Source organism: Odocoileus virginianus, chromosome 27 (assembly GCF_023699985.2).
Source record: "Odocoileus virginianus isolate 20LAN1187 ecotype Illinois chromosome 27, Ovbor_1.2, whole genome shotgun sequence".
Classification (NCBI taxonomy): Eukaryota; Metazoa; Chordata; class Mammalia; order Artiodactyla; family Cervidae; genus Odocoileus; species Odocoileus virginianus.
This window is the reverse complement of record NC_069700.1, coordinates 2705679-2722948: the sequence shown is the minus strand read 5'-3', so window position 1 is coordinate 2722948 and position 17270 is coordinate 2705679. Positions and strand designations below refer to the sequence as shown.

Below are 17270 nucleotides of genomic sequence, written 5' to 3'. Positions count from 1 at the left end.
AATGTTGAAAAAACTACCTTCAGAAGACCAACTTCTAAAAAGAATTCAGAACTAAAACAGCTTTTTAATGGTCTTGCATATTGAATCTGGGTCTCCTGCATTGCAGGCAGATTCTTTACCACCTGAGCCACTGGGGAGCCTAATAGGTACTTAGTAAACGATTTTAGACATATTTTACAATAAACAGAAAACTGCTAAGTGCTCTTGTGTGTATGAACATATTATGAAATCAAAACGCAAGAATTTCAAACATTTAAAACTTTATTGCTGGAATAGCAAACTTCATAAGGACACCTTTTAAAAGTACATAGACAATGACAAGCAAAATAAACAGGAAACTTTGATAGAAGAAAAGCAAAGATTGTTACTATCATGCACATACAGTCAAACTAATACCAAACCAAACAGGAACATTGAAGAGTATATGGGATCATGGGTCATGCAATCCAAGGAGACTTATTCCTAACGTTTGGGTTTCAGAGGGGTTCTTTTTTTGGGGGGGTGGGGGTGCGGGTGGGGGGGGGGTAGGGTAATTTCTTCCTAATACATAAAATAGATATATTTAGATGAGAAGCAGACTGATGACTGTGAGATCAATTTTATTTTCATCTCCAAGCATAGAAATCTGGATTATTGGCCAAAAGAAGTTAGAGAAGCAGTGATCAAAAATCTAAACACAGAAGAGAGAAAAGAAACTCTAGATTCAATCTGTGCTATCCTTATAACCAACTACTACTTCTTAGATACTACATCCAGTGTATTACATTAGTTCAGACGAGCTAAGAAGATAAAAAGCCAGAACAGCCTCTACTATGTATTTCCCCCTCCCCCTCCCCTTGGCTATGTTTCCTTAAGCCTAAAAAGTTCTATCACTATCCCACAAGCACGACGTTTGCTTTTTCTATGATTGAATACAGTGGAAATTCATATAAATGAGCGCCAAGGTCTAGCCACCTTTCCTACTGATCATCAGTGCCCGATGGAGCTGCTGCTAAAGGAGTAGGAGTAAGAGTAGGAGGAGTTCCCTGTGGCATCGAAGCTTCCTCTCCGGGACCCACTGCGGGAGCCGGAGCGGGAGCCAGAGCGGGAGCCGGAGCGGGAGCCCGGGGCAGAGGACATGTTGTAGGGGCTAGGCAAGCCCTTGGAGGACACAGAGGCGGCCTCCAGCAGGCGCAGGCCGGTGACGTCTTCCACCATGGAGCGGTTGATGGCATCCTTGTAGGATATTTTCAGCTTGGTCTTGGGGCAGGTCAGGATCTTGCCGTAGGTGCTGGTGTCCTGCAGCCTCTGAGCTGCCCGGCCGTCGATGTACCCCTTCCTGATGGCCTCCTCCGTGCTTATCCTCCCTTGTACTTCGGGGTCCACCAGGCCCCCCGTGAGGTACTGGAACTCCAGGAAGCGCTGGCCAGCCTCGTAGGGAAGCCACTTTTCCTTCACGGCCTCTGCCGCCGACATCTTCTTCTTGCCCTTCACTCCTTCAAAGCCAATGAAGGCTTTCTGAGCGGGCTTCAGCCTGGTGGCCATATCCTGGTCAATCAGGCCCTGGGAGACCGCATCCTGGAGAGACAGCTTCTGGCCCGTGGTCGGGTGGATGATGCCGCCCGTGCAGGCCTGAGCCTCCAAAAGCCGCTGCCCACTGATGCTGTCAACGATGCCCCGCTCTATCCCTTCTGAAATGGAGATCTTTTCCAGGTTTTCTGTGTCAAAGATGGCTGCGATGGGGCTGGACTCTTCCAGGGGCTCGGACAGGGAGCTGCTCCTGATGGTTAAATTCCTGATGCTGGAGATGGTGGAGATCTTACTGACGGTCTCGTGTCGGGAGCCGCCAAAGACATCATCGCTGAGGCCACCCCCGGTGCCGCTGCTACTGCCCACGCCGTTCTTCAAGGAGATCATATCGGCGAACTGAGTGAGGCTGAGGCTGCCGGACCGGTACTGGTCGAAGAACTTCCTGTCAATGAGGCCCTTGTCGATCGTGTCCTGGATGTCGTACTGACTGCCTGTCTTCCTGTCCACCAGGACCACCCGAGTGGAGCCGTCAGAGCCGGTGATGGTTATTTCCTCCCACTCGCACTCCTGCTCACACAGTTCTTTGAAGGTGTCGTAATCTATGAGGCCCTTCTTGTAGGCCTCCTGCACGGACATCTCCTTGTTGGTTTCCGGGTCCACGATGACCACTCTGCGCTTCCTGAGGGTGTTCTTCTGGGAGGTCTGCACCTGTTTCTTCTTCTCTTTCAGGGGCAGGAGACAGAGGCCAGTTTCTTCGTCTTTGATGCATCTTTCTTTCAGCTGCAGATACGTAAGGTTTTCTTCAGTGTTCGGGTCAAAGAAGCCTTTGGTATCGTCACTCGGATCCGAGAGAATCTCGCTGAGCTCCTCGTTGAAGTAGCCCCTCTTGTAAGCGATGTCGACGGGCAGACGATGACTCTCCTTCGGGTCGATGATCCCGCCGGTTGCAATCTGCGCTTCCAGCAGGCGGATGCCATGGCCCTTTTCGATGAGCTCCTTGTTCATGGCTTGGAACAAGGAGATGATGTTTCCTGTTTCAGGATCATTGTACCCAGTGACGGCTCGTTCCGCAGACAGGAGCTTCTCCTTGAACTCGATGCCCACCAGGCCCCGTTTGTAGGCTTCCTCCACCGGTAACCTCAAGTTGCTCACGGGATCCACGATGAAGCCCGTCGCCGCCTGTGCTTCCAGCAGCTCCAGGGCCGTGCCGGGGCGGACCAAGCCGATTTTCATGGCCTCGTAGATGCCAAGCTTCTGTTTCGTGGTCTCATTGTAGATGCCAGCGATACAGCTTGAACCCTGGAGGAAGTCCTTAATTCTCTCACCAACCTCGTCGTAAGAAATCTGACCCGACTCCAGTTCATTGACAGTGGACGGTCTCAATATGCCGGAGTCGACCAACTCAGAGACGGTCACCGGCTGTCTGATTCCTTGGAAGGACATGCTTCTTTTCTGTACTGACAGCAGGAGCAGTCCCGTGTGTGGTTCGATTCTGCACCGCTCCCTCAGCTGCATGTAACTGACCTTCTTTTTGGTGACTGGATCCACGAAGTTCTTCTGACTATCCCGGGGGTCGTTCAGGGAACGATACAGATCTTTGTCAATCAGCCCGCGGGCCAAGGCCACATCTTTCGGCAAAAAGACGCTGTTCACGGGGTCCACCACGCCCCCCGAAGCGATCTGGGCTTCCAGCAGACGCATTCCGGTCTCTCGATCAATCAGATTTTTCTTGATGGCCTCCGACACAGACACGGTCTTGCCGGAAAACGGGTCATCGAAGCCGGTGATGGCCTTCTCCGCTGTGTATATCTGCTGGCGGTCGTCGAAGTCAATGAGGTCCCGTGCTATGGCGTTGTCCACCGTCAGCTTCTCATTCCTGTGGGGATCGATTATGCCGCCCGTGGCTGCCTGGGCTTCCAGGAGCATGACTGTGGATTCCGGGGTGATCAGCTTCTTTCTCTTGGCCTCCACCAAGGAGTACTTCTCCTTTGGGGAAGCGGACGCCCCAGCGATGGCTCCCGCTCCCCGGAGGAAAGGCTGGATCTCAGAAGCGACTTCCTCCACGGACTTCTTCCCCTTCAGCAGCTTGTCCAGGGTCGCCTTGTCGATCAGCTGGCACTCGTACAGTTGCATGGCCGTCACCTTCTTCCTCAGGCCGTCGAACACCAGCTTGGAGGAGTCCACGGACCACTCGTACTCGGTCTGGGTCTCGCGGTGGGACCCGTAGGGGCGCTGCTTGAGCCTGTCAATCTCCCTCTGCAGCCGGCAGCGCTCCGTCTCCAGCTGGGACTGCGTCTCCCGGCTGGAGTCCTCCAGCTTCCGCCGGCACCGCTCCTCGATCCGCTTGATCTCCGCCTGCAGCCTTTCGATCTCGCTCCGGAGGCTGTTCTTCTCTCTCTCGCTCTTCTCTCGCTCCGACTCGATCTTCCTGATGGCCTCCTCCTTGCGGGAGTACTGCGTCTTCCACTGGTTCAGGTCATTCTGGATCTGCTGTTTCTCGCACTCCAGGCGCTGCTTCACCCTGCTTTCCGCCTCCAGGGTCGTTTTGGCGCGACTTAGCTCCTCCTCCAGCCTCTGCAGCCTGGCCTTGTCTTGTTCCAGGACTTTGATTTTCACCAGGAGGCTCTCCCTCTCCTGCACCACCTGAGTGCATTGATTCTTGGACTCCTGAATCCTATTAGATGCCTAGAATGCAAAAAGAAAGAAAGGGGAAAAAAAAATAATGATTTCATCATATCATAGGACTATCACCATTTCACCTTTTTCCTGCATTTTTACAATATATATTACTTATTTGCCCTTTCCCTCTTTCCTACTGTTATTTTATCTTACAAGTTCGTGGGAAAAAAAATCTGTACATATACGTTGCCACTTTGATAAATGGCTTCTATACTTACTATACTTTTCCATAGGAGATACGAGCAGTTGTAGACCTGGTTTACTCGTAATAGTAATTATGGTTTGAACAAATATGGCGAATTTTGTTCCAGGTTATCACACCTGCTGTACCTACATGCCACCTGTTACAGCTATTAATAAAGCTACACATCTATGGACATATCCAGCCCCCCACCCCCAGCCCCACACAAATATTGTTTACAGAAGTCAAACGTGTTAGAAGTTAAAGAAGTGTTAAAATTAGGGGTTAAAAGAGAAGCCAAACAAAAAGAAACATATTAGGGCTAGGATGAAAAGAACATAGAATAATGCATGCAGAAAAATCATGAGGAGCAAGCAAGAAAAAGCGATTTAAAAATTTGTGCAGAAAGCGTGCAATTTAATGTGGCTCAAAAAGCCCCTTTAACGTGCCTTTTATTTAGGAAGATTTTAACTACAAACGTAGGTCACAGCTCACAAGGTAAGAGCCGTCTTCTCGAAAACAGACTGGCACATCGAGAGGAAGTGATGTCAGGTCTTACACCCGGCGGAGGTTCTAAAGGTGGAGCCAGTGTGGGTTACACAGAGAAAACCAGTGAGAGAAGAGACAGGCCAACCACACCGCAATCACTCCACCGCAGGTCTGATGAGGACAGACAGCGGCAAAGAGAAAACGTGAGAGGGCTGCAAACCTCCAGCCCGGCGGAGAGGACCGCAGCGGGGATTAGTGGAGCGGCAACAAGCAGCGATCAAATATTTGTGAATACCTCTAAGGCCTGCTTTTGGAATCTCTCAATTTCCTGTCTCAAGTTTTCCCTCTCTCTCTGTAAATCGTTAATCAGGCCCTGCAGCTCCAGCGTGCGGCTGTTGCTGATCTGCAGCTGGCTCCGGAGCTCCGCGATGGTGGTGTTCTTGTCGTGGTCGGCCTCGCTGCGGCCCCGCCGGAGGTCATCGTACTCCAGCCGGAGCTGGCGGAGCTCCTCCTCCAGCATCAGGTGCTCCTTGGTGAGGCTCTCGGTCAACGACTGCAGCCGCTCGATCTCGATCTTGCTCTCGTTCAGGCTGCGGCTCTTGTCCTCGATGGCCTTCTGGAAGTGCTCATTGCGCGCCTGCGCCTGCCTGACACTCTCCTGCTCCTGCAGCAGCTGCCGCCGCAGGGCCTCAGCCTCGGAGGCCAGCCTCCGCAGCTCGTCCTGGGTCCTCTGTTTCTCCCGCAGGTGGCCGTCCAGCGTGTCCCGCTGCTGCCGCAACTCATCCTCACTGCGCTTCTTCACGATGGACGCCTGCTCCAGCTGCTGGGTCAGGCTGGTGACCTTGATCGCCTGCTCCTTCAGGGTCCTCCGCAGGCCCTCCAGCTCCTCCTCCAGCTTCTTCCTCTTGGAGGAGTCCTCGGAGGCCGCCCTCTTCAGCCTGGCCAGCTCCTCCTCTGCCTTCTGCTTCTGCAGCTGCAGCTCCTTCAGGGAGGTCTGGAAGCGAGCGATGTCCTGGTCCCGGACGGTCCTCTCCTGGGACACCCGCTCATAGTCCAGCCTCAGGCGCAGCAGCTCCTGTTCCTGCACCTTCAGCTTGCTGATGGTCTCCGTGGCGCTGCTGTGAGCTTTCTGCAGCTCACCCTGGGCTCTCTGCAGCCTGGCGTTTTCATCCTCCAGGCACTTCCTCTGGCTGGTTTCCGTCTCGATCAGCTGCTTCAACCTGTCGATCTCCTTGTTTTTGTCCTGGATCGTCTTGGCGGCGTCATCCAGAGACTGCTTGTACCGGGCGCTCTCTTCCGTCCGCATCTGCGTCACCTGCCTCAGCTCAATCTCCAGCTGCTGTTTCCGCTGCGACATCTCCGAGCCGGTGGCCTTCTGCTGTTGGACGTTCTCTTCGACCCTCCTGAGGGTCTCCGTGGTCTGGGCCAGAGTGTTCTTCAGCCTCTTGACCTCTTCCGAGAGGCTGCGGTTTTCCCTGGTGAGGGTGTCTATCTGGGCCCGGTAGCCGCCGGTGTCCTCCTCCTTCTGCAGGGTGAGCTGGTGGATGGTCGTCTTGGTGATGTTGATCTCCGTCTCAAACTGGTTCTTTAAGCTGATGATCTCCTCGTCATAGTTGGCCCTTACCTTAGCCAGTTCACTCTCATATTCCCAGCGGCGCTTGGCCTCCTCCTGGAACTCAGCTTTGAGTCTTTCGATCTCCTTGTTTTTGTCCTGGATGGTCTTGGCCGCCTCCTCCAGGGACTGCTTGTGCCTGGCGTTGTCCTCGGAGCGCTGCTGGATGACCTGCTTCAGCTCTATCTCCAGGTGCTGCTTCTTCTGCAGCATCTCCGAGCCGCAGGCCTTCTGTTGCAGGGCGTCCTCCTCGGCCCGCCTCCGCTGCTCTGTTGTCTGCAGGATGCTGTCGTTGAGACGGACGATCTCCTCCTTCAGGTCTCGGTTCTCCCTCGAGAGTCTATCGAGCTGGTTGCGGAGGTTTTTGGAATCATCCTCTTTCTGCATGGATATCTCTTTGATGGTAGTCTTGGTGATGTTAATCTCTGTTTCATACTTGTTCCTTAAATTACTCATCTCCTCATTATAGTGGTTTCTTACCTTTGCCAGCTCATTTTCATATTCTCTCTTCCGGGCACCCTCCTCTTGCAGCAGCACTCTCAACCTCTCTATCTCGAACTCCTTCTCCTTGATGGCCTTCTCAGACTCCATCTTCTGCCAGCCGAGGCTCTCCTTCTCGTTCTGCCGTGCTTTCTGCAGCTGGTCGTAGTCGCTCTTCTGCTGGTCAAACCTGTCCTCCACGGCCTTTCTCCGGCGCTTCTCGTCCTCGATCTCGTACGTCAGCCGGGTGATCTTCTCGTTGAGTTCCTTGATCTGCCCGTAGCACTTGTCTAGGTTTTGCTTGGCCGACTTGCCGTCCAGCTCAGCCTGTCTCTTCAGCTCCTCCAGGCTCACGAGCTTAGCTTTGAACTGGGAGCACTCGGCCTGGTATTTCTGCAGGTTCTGATCCAGGAATTTGTTCTTATTGCAGTTCTCAGAGTTGGCGTCTCGGGCCAGCCTGAGCTCCTCTTCCAGAACTTCGATCTTGGTATTTTTCAGCTGTGGAAGGGAAATCAGAGAGGGTGTTGAAAGAAACATACCTCGACATTGTAAGAAAGAAGTGGTACTTCCCCCCTGCAGACCCATGTGCTTTCTTCACTTCTTGTTGCACAACTACACACGCACACACAGACAAGCACGTAAAGAGTGATACAAGGCAAAAGCTACTAGGCAAAAAAATTCAACAAGTCTGTATTCTTGTCCTTCTTCCATCGGGTACTTGCATGATCTTAGTAAAGGACCTATCTTCTTTGAATTTCAGCTTCCTTCATATCTATAAATGAAGGAATTTCTTTCAAGACCAAAAGCTTATGATTTCCTAAATTATGCGTCCTTAATTTCCAGGCATAAAGTAAGTTTCCATATAAACTCAGAGCATGAGCATTAGAAATGAGGTTTAAATTCAACAATCACCTGACGTGAAAAATTCAAATCCAGCAAGTGCCGGGTGTTCTTCTTAATTTAACACAAAGAAATAAAGCTAATTCCTTGACCAAATATTAAATTGAAATTCCTGGGGTTTTTGACAAAGTAAAATAGCTATACTTTTGAAAATATGACCTCAGTCCATTCCGAGCAGTGAACTGGAGAATAGGACTGACACCTGATTTATGAAGGAACTGTATTATACTAACTATTTAGAGGAAATACAGTTTTACCAAGGAGTATCTGTGTTAAAATGAGGCAGTGGAAAAAAAAAATTGGGCATGTATACACTGCTATGTTTAAAATGGATAACCAACAAGGACCTACTGTAGAGCGCATGGAATTCTGCTCCATGTTATGTGGCAGCCGGGATGGGAGGGGGCCTTGGGGGAGAAAAGGGACCTTTGTGTGCATGGCTGAGTCCCTTCACTGTTCATGTGAAACTATCACAACTCTGTGTGCTAATCGGCTGTACCCCAGTGCAAAAGAAAAAGTAAAAACACCCCACGAGGCTGTAATAATTTAAGTTCCATTCTATTTTCTTTTCAATCGTCCATGGAAATAAAGTGCGTAGGTTACCTTCAGATCTTCCAAACTCTTCAGCATCTCACTTAAGAATCTGTAATAGTCTCCAGACCTTGTAAGAAGCTCTATGTACCGAGCATGCATATCTGCAGCCTTGGAGGAAAGATACACAAGGACTAGTCAATGACACTGCATTCAAAAGAAGTCCTATACAAGCTGACCAGTTCTGTTTCTAAAACAAACCAGTAGTGAAATTATAACTTAAAGAGTGAATTCCCTTTTTTCATCTGTGCTAATTCCAAAATCCAATAAAACAATAAAGTGCAATAAAATGAAGGGCCTAAAACCATGCATTTTATCCTCATCCCTCTAGGGTATGCCCCCTAAACCATCTGATATGAAATCTTTGAGAAGTTGTCTTTAGAAATTGACTAGATATTTTCCACTTTTTGAATGTCTCCCTCAATAAACCCAGAATTTAAGCCTGGTTTCTGCAGAGAGTCTAATGTATAAATAGACCCAGACTTCTCACTGATCATTTCCTACAACGCATCTTATACTGATGATTTACACTAGAGAGAGGATAACCTATTAAACCTTTCTGAATGGATACCCTCCCTATAGCAAGAAATGAATTTGGGGAGGGTGGGGAAGACAGGAAGGGGACAGGGAAGAAAGAAGATGCAGACAGAGGGGTGGGCTCTCAGAGAGAGGTAATGACTTATCTACCTCTTGCAGAATCACCCCAGAAGGAGACTGAATCACGGTTCTCTTGATAGGGATACTCAGCAGAGTTTCCAGTCCTGAGGTGTATGATGCCAGCTGCAGTTCATAATCCTGCAGAATAACGACGTTTCAGAAAAACATACCTAAGTGACTTAAAAGGAGTCACTGGCAGCTATAATTCCAGTTTTAAATCACTACGCTGTACTTCTGATGTCCGATCCCAAAGGCTATAATGTGCTGCTTGCGTCCAAGCATCATACAATGGTATTAAACCAAGTGGCACATCTTTATAAGCTAAACAAGAGATTTCTGCACACACCACCAGTCTAAAGATGAAGACCAGCCCACTGCCACAGATACTGCCAATGTATAGTGGAGTCAAGCTAACGGATCATAAGCGTTTATGGTTTGTTCAGAAGAGAATACACAAAAGCCATAATCACTGTCCTCAAGAAGTTTATCATCTTTAAAGTGAATCAGAAAATAATGTAGTCAATAATGTTCTTTTCTAATAAAAAGACACAGAACACTTCATGAATTTGCATGTCATCCTTGAAGAAGGGCTGGGCTGATCTTCTTTGTATGGTTCCCATTTTAATATACATGCCGCCACAGCAAACACCATTCATAATATTCTTGATGGAACACCAACATGCTTTCTGAAACCAACATACCTTAATTGAATTTGCACAAAGTTCAGCAATTTTTTGTACTTCTTCTGATTTGTCTCGTTTGCCACTTATCTCACTGTGCAAGTTCTATACAGGAAAGAAAATATGTACAAATGTTAAAGTGTACACATATTTTAAAATAAATGTTTTTTTCATTCTTTAACCACTGTTATTTGTTTTTTTTCCCCTCCTCAGCTTAAGACCTGTTCTGACCCCATAGTCTCACAATTAAACCTCAGGAGATGAGTATGTTTTCTATTCAGAAAATAGAAGGAAGATCTTCAACTTGTTATGACCTAAGAGGTTACTATCTGGTCAGCACTCTTTTCTGGTCCTGTTAACTCAATTTGTAAAGATACTTTACTACAACATAACATTATTTCTATGTTCATAATTGCATTTCTTTGTAAATATCTCAATGCTTTTCCTCTGGGCATTATTTAAGCATTCCCAAAATGAACTAGTAATATTAAAGATTTATCATTTCATGAAAAAATACACACATCCCTATGTTCACAGCAGCATTATTTATAATAGCCAAGAAAAGGAAACAATCTAATGTCCATCAACAGATGAATGGATAAGGAAGATATGGTATATATACACAATGGAATATTGTTCAGCCATAAAAAAACAAATGAAATAATGCCATTTGCAGCAACATGGATAGACCAAGAGACTGTCTTACTGAGTGAAGTCAGAAAGAGAAAAACAAATACCATATAATATCACTTATATGTGCAATCTCAAATATGACACAAATGAATTTATCTATGAAATAAAATAGATTCACAGACATAGAGAACAGACTTGCGGTTGCTGAGTGTGTGTGTTGGTGGGGAGACATAGACTGGGAATTTGGGATTAGCAGATGCAAACTTTCACATATAGAATGGAAAAACAACATGTCCTACTGTATAGCATAGGACACTATATTCAATACCCTGTAATAAACCATAATGGAAAAGAATATGAAAAAGAATGTATATTTATGTATAGTTGAATCACTTTGCTGTACATCTGAAACTAACACAAGAATGTAAATCAACTATACTTCAATAAAATACATTTTTTAAAAAAACTTATCACTTTAAACCTCGATACTGCTATGAAAGCCAGAGGAAAATACAGCTTATACCCAGTGAAATCCATATAATGACAAATATGCTTATACCTTCTGCTCATTCAAAAATCTCATGACCGTGTTGGAATCTCCAAACTTCATGGATTCTAAGTTGTCCTGGCGGCGTTTGGCGTCATAGAGCCATTTGCAGAAAGTCTGATAGTTATCACGGTAATTCCTCAGTTGCTTGATTTGTTTCTCCAGGTCCCATAATCTGGTGAAAATAAGAGATAATAAAATTATTAAAGCGTCACTATTGCTCTGTGATAGTATTTAACACAGAGTTACCAGATGACCCAGCAATGCCACCGGGCACACACTCAAGAGGACTGAAAACATACATCCACACAAGAGTTAACATGTGAATGTTTGCAGCAGCACTTCACGAGAGCCAGAAACTGAGAGCAACACAAATATACATCCACTGATGGAAGAATAAACAAAATGTGGTAGAGCCATACAATGGAATATTATACAGTCAGAAAAAAAAGAAGTACTGACATGAGCTACACCATGGGTGAACCTGGAAAACGTTATGCTAAATGAAAAAATAAAACAGTCACATAAGGACCACATATTATATCTTTCCATTTATATGAAATATCCAGAATAGGCAAATCTATAGACAGCAAAGACAACGGTGGTTGTTTGGGGCTGGAGGGCTGGGAAGGAATAGGGCAAACTGCCGGTGGGTGCAAGGTGTTTTGTTTTTGGCCATGCCACACAGATGTGGGATCTCAGTTCCTCGTGAGTGTGAGTGAAGAGTGAGTCAAAGTTGCTCAGTCGTGTCCGACTCTTTGCAACCCCACGGACTACAGAATCCATGGAGTTCTCCAGGCCAGAATACTGGAGTGGGTAGCCTTTTCCTTTTCCAGGGGATCTTCCCAACCCAGGGATTGAACCCAGGTCTCCCACATTTCAGGCGATTCTTTACCAGCTGAGCCACAGGGAAGCCCTTAGTTCCCTGACCAGGGATCGAACCTGTGCCCCTGCAGTGGAAGTGCAGAGTCTTAACCACTGGACAACCAGGGAAGTCGACAAGGTTTCTTTTTTAGAGTGATGAAAATGTTCTAAACTCAGAATGTGGTGATGGTTACACATTCTGAACTTACTAAAAACAACTGAATTGTATACTTTCAAATGTGAATTGAAAGTGAATTGTACGGCATGTGAATTATACATCAATAGAGATGTTTTTAGGAGGTGTTTTCAGGAGATGTTTTCAAATCCTCATTTGCAGTAAGGCATTTCTTTTGTACTAAATATAAGATTTAATTTTCACAAAATTTTGGAGAATGTTCCCTCAGAGTCACTACTCCTTCCAACAAACGGTCATGACAGGAGTTTAGACGGCACAGAAGAGCTTGATCAATGGCTTCCCTTATTTCCCTATGAACCTGGAGGGCATCCGACATAAGTGAGTTCAAGCCTGGCTACTGGGATGAAACCCTCTTCCCACTCCCCACAAAGCTGCCAGGATGTGAAGAGAGTGCCCAGGATGCTGAACTGACACACAGAACAAGACCACTGGTCTCTTGTCTTAGATTTTGGCCAAGCCACAAGGCGTATAGGATTTCAGTTCCCCAACCAGGGATCGAACCTACATCCCCTGCATTGGAAGCACAGAGTCTTAAACACTGGACCACCAGGGAAGTCTCCAGAACCACTGTTTTCTTTAGTGATGACAACTTCAATTGACATTATATTGGGAACAACCAAACGGGCAGAGAGGGTGGGAGGAGACTGGCACACCTGTAGTCTATCTGTTTATCGATCCTTTGCCAGCGATCTGTCAGCTGGGTGACCTTTTCACTGAACTTGCCCAGGTCCAGGTCATACAGTGGATACTGCTGTGAAGTCTGGGAGTGGATCTGCTGGGCTTTCTGCAGTTCTGTCTTCATGGTGGCCAGCAAGGACTTCTTCAAGTTCAAGTCATTTTTAATTTTCTGTCACAGGAGGGAAAAAAAAAAAGAGTACAAATTAACCTCATTCCCACTTGATGCTACACTGCAAGGGAAATATCTTTACAGACTGTATTTCCTAGTATTTGTGCTAATGACCTAGTTCTTTGTGCTAATTCAAGAAAAAAATTTTTTTGAAAAAAAACCACGGGGACACAGAGTCAGACGCGACCAAGCGCACGCACATTAATGTATTGAATACGGCATCTCAGGCTCTGAGAAGTGCTACGGTACTAGGCTCAGTTGCCAAGTCATGCTCCGCTCTTTATGGCCCCAGGGACTGGAGCTCGCCAGGCTCCTTTGTCCTTGAAATTTCCCAGCAAGAACACTGGAGTGGGTCGCCATTCCCTTCTCCAGGGGATCTTCTCGACCCAGGGGTCGAACCTGATTCTCCTGTGGCTCTTGCACTGCAGGCAGATTCCTCACCGCCGAGGCACTGGGGAAGCCCACCCCAGTACCACAGTACCAGCTTAACTAGGCTGAACTCGCATTCCCCAGGCTAATCTCACTATAAACGACCTTCTCAGGTAGGTCCTGCCAATGTGCTCTGGACAACAGCGTTCTGGTCCTGACAACAGCTGATGTCAACCACGTGTGGCCAACAAAATCCAGCAATCCTGGAAAGTTATGAAGACGAAGTGAAGCTTTGTCACTGGGGACTGAGTATTCCTGCGTTTTTTTCAAAATTAACCGGGCCGCTGTTGAATCTCCTCTTATTACCTTGAGTCCACAGCGGTAAGCCTCCACTTTGTCCAGATCCAGGCACACGGTCTCCTCTTCCGTAAGTCTGGCCTCGTAAACCTTCAGCATGTCTTCTGTCTGCAGAATGGCCTGCAGGAGGGCTCTCACGGTGCACAAGCTGTCAGGAGCCAAAGAGGCAGATAAAATTGCCGATGGGACAGTTAGACTTTGACTCTTGCCACGCTTCATAAAAGAGAACAATATTAAAGCAGAGAAACACTGATTTTGCTTATTTTAGAAGCAGCGCAGCAATGCATTTTTTCCCCCAATTTCATGACTCAGAACACCACTTCGCATTAATGGAAGAATTCTACACTCTGGCCTGAAGGGGCTGCCTTGGTTAAAAGAGACACTGGAGTTCAGAACAGTGGGACTAGCATCCTAGGCTGGAGGAACCTCTCCCGGAAGCACAGAAAATGAGAGTGAGTCCCCCACGAAAAGACAAACCATAGGCAACGGCTCCAGAAACCAGCACATAAAGCAAACGAAGTCTCACAAAATGAAGCTTGAGAAAAGCCGAATATCTGAGGTCAGTGTCAGTTGCGTTTACCTATTTAAGTAGCCATCCGTCACGCCGTTGATATTTTCCAGTTTCTGAAACAATCCAAATACCTCATTCTGCAAATAGCAATATTTTTCTGAACCTCTGAAGTTGGCTAGCATGTCCTTCAGCTGGTTGAGAACTTGAGCAATGGCTTGAGAATCATTCTGTACGCTCTGTCCAGAAAGAAAGAAAGCGCCTTTGATCTAGCTGTATGTCTCTCATTGTCATTCGTGCCCACAAAAAGCCCCCCAAAATGTGAATGATTCAAGACAAAGTTTACCCTTCCTGTCCATCAGGGAGGCCTTACCAGCACTGGGTCGATCAACCCTCTTTCTTAGAAAGTACACCTCGGACATTTTAATGCCGTGCCCAGGCCTGGCTGGGCAGGAGCCTGATGACGGAGCACCTAGGCTGCAGACCCAGCTCCACGGCTCTGACACCCCCTCCCCAAACCAAGTCTCTCCATGTCCATTCCCTGTTTGCAAAGAACATCATTCTACCTGTCTAACCCATATCATACGCTGTTTCGGGAAGAAGCCAAATTCATGTTTTTTAAAACTTAGGAAATCTACAAAGTGCTACCTTGCAGAAAAGGAAGAACACGGCAGCCTGATTCAGCAACCCATCATCTATCAGCAAAGACGGTTTAATCCCCAGCCTGGAATTGTTCAACAAATTTGGAAGCATGGGAAAGGAAAAAGGAAGTTGGGCCAGAAGCCTTTTATTGAAAACAAAGGTTTCAATAGGTTTAAACCTAAAAATGTTTAAACCAGGAGGGTTTTTTTTTTAATTAGTTCTCAGTTAAATAGAAATATACCTGGGATCAAGCAAAATAATAGCGAGCGCCTACCTTGAGCTCGTTTATTTTCACTGTGATGTGGTGGGAAGACCCCTGATCTGCCAGAAGGATGTTCTTAAGGGCCATCCTGCTCTCACAGAGCTCCATCTGCCGGCGTATCTTCTGGAGCTCTATCAACATCCACGTTTCTTGTTTGTCATTTTCTCTATTGGTTTCAATTACTTTATTATGGTTGACGTCTTGGCAGGTACCAAGATGAGTGATTTCAGTCGTGGTTACTGTAAAAATGTTAGGACCACAAAAATCAGAGAATTCCCAGCTAGAAGGGTGTGAGGCCTCAAGAAAACAGCCAGGCTGCTACTTTCTTTGATTGGGTTCTGAAAACTTAAGTGTCTTTTTCTTTCTTTTTGAACTTTTTATTGTGTATTGGGGTATAGTCGATTAACAATGTCGTGATACTAACAGCCTCAGGTGAATAGCAAAGGGACTTTGCCATACATATACATGTATCCATTCTATTCCAACCTAAATGACTTTTGAAGTGTGATCTTTCAAAGAAGCGATGCCAAAACAAGATCCGGGCCAACTACGTCCTTTCTTTTGCAAACTGCATGTATGGTGGCTGCAGAGAGAGAAGGGCTCTGAACCAACCTGTCTGGTGCTGGGGGTGGCCGGGCAGCTGTATGACCAGGGTCTGGTAGTGCTTCTGGGCATCTGTGAACTGGGTCTGCATCTTCCGCTTGTCGTCATCTCCAAACATCTCCGAGCCTTGGCTGTTTCTGATGAACTCTTGGTAATGTAACTCGAGGTCAGATATGGTCTTCATGTAATCTTCCTGCCGCATCGTTTTCAGCTGGAAATAAACCCAGTGGAGGTGTTTCTGACGGCCCCACAGAGGGGCCAAGGGGAGTTTGCTGGGAAACTCACCATGCTGGGGGCGGTGGGAGGGAAGGTGGGTGGGGGGCGGAGGGTAGTGGCCTGAGGCATCGCCCCTCAAAGACCCATTAAGACAGAAAAGGTCTTTGAGGATTTAGACCTTGCTCCTAAGAACCACAGCAGCAGGCTGTCAATTTTTTTTCTTCCTAGGAAATGTTCTTCAAAGAAAACAGGACTCAGAAACCCCAAGAGTCAAGCGGATCACAGCAAAGCTGCTCTGACTAAGAAGAGCGAAGGGAAGCCCCCAGACCTACCCTTCCACGCCCCTGTCCTCCCAGAGGACCCCGCCCCCTGAGGTTCCTGGACCACAATCTGAAAATTACTGGTCCAGGGTAGCTAATGCTTTGGATTCCAAGAATCCCACCCCACCTTTTACTTCTGTGCTATCCAGTCAATAATTATGACCTCATTTCCCATTATGTCTTCTAAGGAGAAGGGGACCCAGAGGACCACAGGACCACATGCCTTTGCCACGGGGACTTCTGGCTTGTCGGGTAACTTTAATTAGTCCTCTGTGTCATAAGCAGCCCGGTGCAATTCCTCCCGTCTGTGTTGGATGAACTAGAACGTCTAAGGAAGGTTCAGCTGACTCTCTTGCTGACCCACAAGGCATTAGCTGCACAGCGAGGTTTGCCTGGCAGAAACTGCAGTGCAGGCAGTGGCTGGGCAGCCCCTCTGGGCAGCGAGTGGGTCCCGAGGACGTACCTTGGCGATGGTCATGGCCTTGATCTTCTCGATATCGATCATACAGTAGTGCCAGGACACCAGGCTCTTCATGTTGATGTAGAGTTGGTTCCACAGGGCCAGGATGGCTTCATAGTACTGCTCGATCCTAGGAGGCACAAGGGGAAACACGCAGGCCTGGCTCTCCAAGTTCATCCCGAAGGGGAAACCTGGCCCGACGGCACAGAAAGCTCAAAGGAGAACTAACAGAGCAATGGGCAAAGGGAACATCTGCAAAACATCCAGCATTTCAGTAAGGAGTTCCCTGGCGGCTCAGCAGTGAAGGATCCGCCTGCAATGCAGCAGACTCGGGTTGGAGCCCTGGGTCGGGAAGATCCCTTGGAGAAGGAAATGGCAACCCACTCCAATATTCTTGCCTGGGAAATCCCGTGGACAGAGGAGCCTGGTGGGCTACAGTCCATGGGGTTGCAAAGAGTCAGACACGACTTAGCAACTAAACAACAACATTTCGATAGATTTGAACTGATACCCAAAGAAAACTCTCAATGACCGGACATGGGTTTAGATACACTGGAATCATTTTTGTTGAAACACACAGTACAATTTGGGGTGGTTGGGTTGTTTGTCGGCAACTTTTTAATTGATGGAGGTCTGACTCCATGCATGCTGGCAGGAAGAAATGGGTC

The 17270-nt window shown here is 47.5% G+C and overlaps 1 protein-coding gene and 2 non-coding genes across 4 annotated transcripts in view; all 3 read right to left on the bottom strand.

The window, feature by feature from the left end:
* Positions 1-243: 243 nt before the first annotated feature.
* The window catches only part of DSP (desmoplakin), a 43475-nt gene continuing 26448 nt past the window's right edge, over positions 244-17270 (bottom strand). Inside the window, exons 13-24 of one of the 2 annotated variants that reach the window (XM_070457007.1) lie at positions 16606-16732; positions 15616-15817; positions 15016-15242; positions 14172-14338; positions 13601-13739; positions 12672-12865; positions 10971-11133; positions 9800-9883; positions 9129-9236; positions 8454-8552; positions 5154-7448; positions 244-4194 (exon numbers count right to left, since the gene is read on the bottom strand). In XM_070457007.1, the coding sequence (XP_070313108.1) occupies positions 970-4194; positions 5154-7448; positions 8454-8552; positions 9129-9236; positions 9800-9883; positions 10971-11133; positions 12672-12865; positions 13601-13739; positions 14172-14338; positions 15016-15242; positions 15616-15817; positions 16606-16732 (7030 nt within the window). In that variant the 3' untranslated portion in view covers positions 244-969. The remainder of the gene's footprint in view (positions 4195-5153; positions 7449-8453; positions 8553-9128; positions 9237-9799; positions 9884-10970; positions 11134-12671; positions 12866-13600; positions 13740-14171; positions 14339-15015; positions 15243-15615; positions 15818-16605; positions 16733-17270) is intronic. The other variant, XM_070457008.1, reaches the window with a different exon arrangement.
* LOC139031666 (U6 spliceosomal RNA) lies at positions 9641-9743 on the bottom strand. The gene has a single exon (XR_011484169.1). It is a non-coding gene; the product is annotated as a U6 spliceosomal RNA (small nuclear RNA).
* On the bottom strand, positions 11880-11951 carry TRNAG-UCC (transfer RNA glycine (anticodon UCC)). The gene has a single exon. It is a non-coding gene; the product is annotated as a tRNA-Gly (tRNA).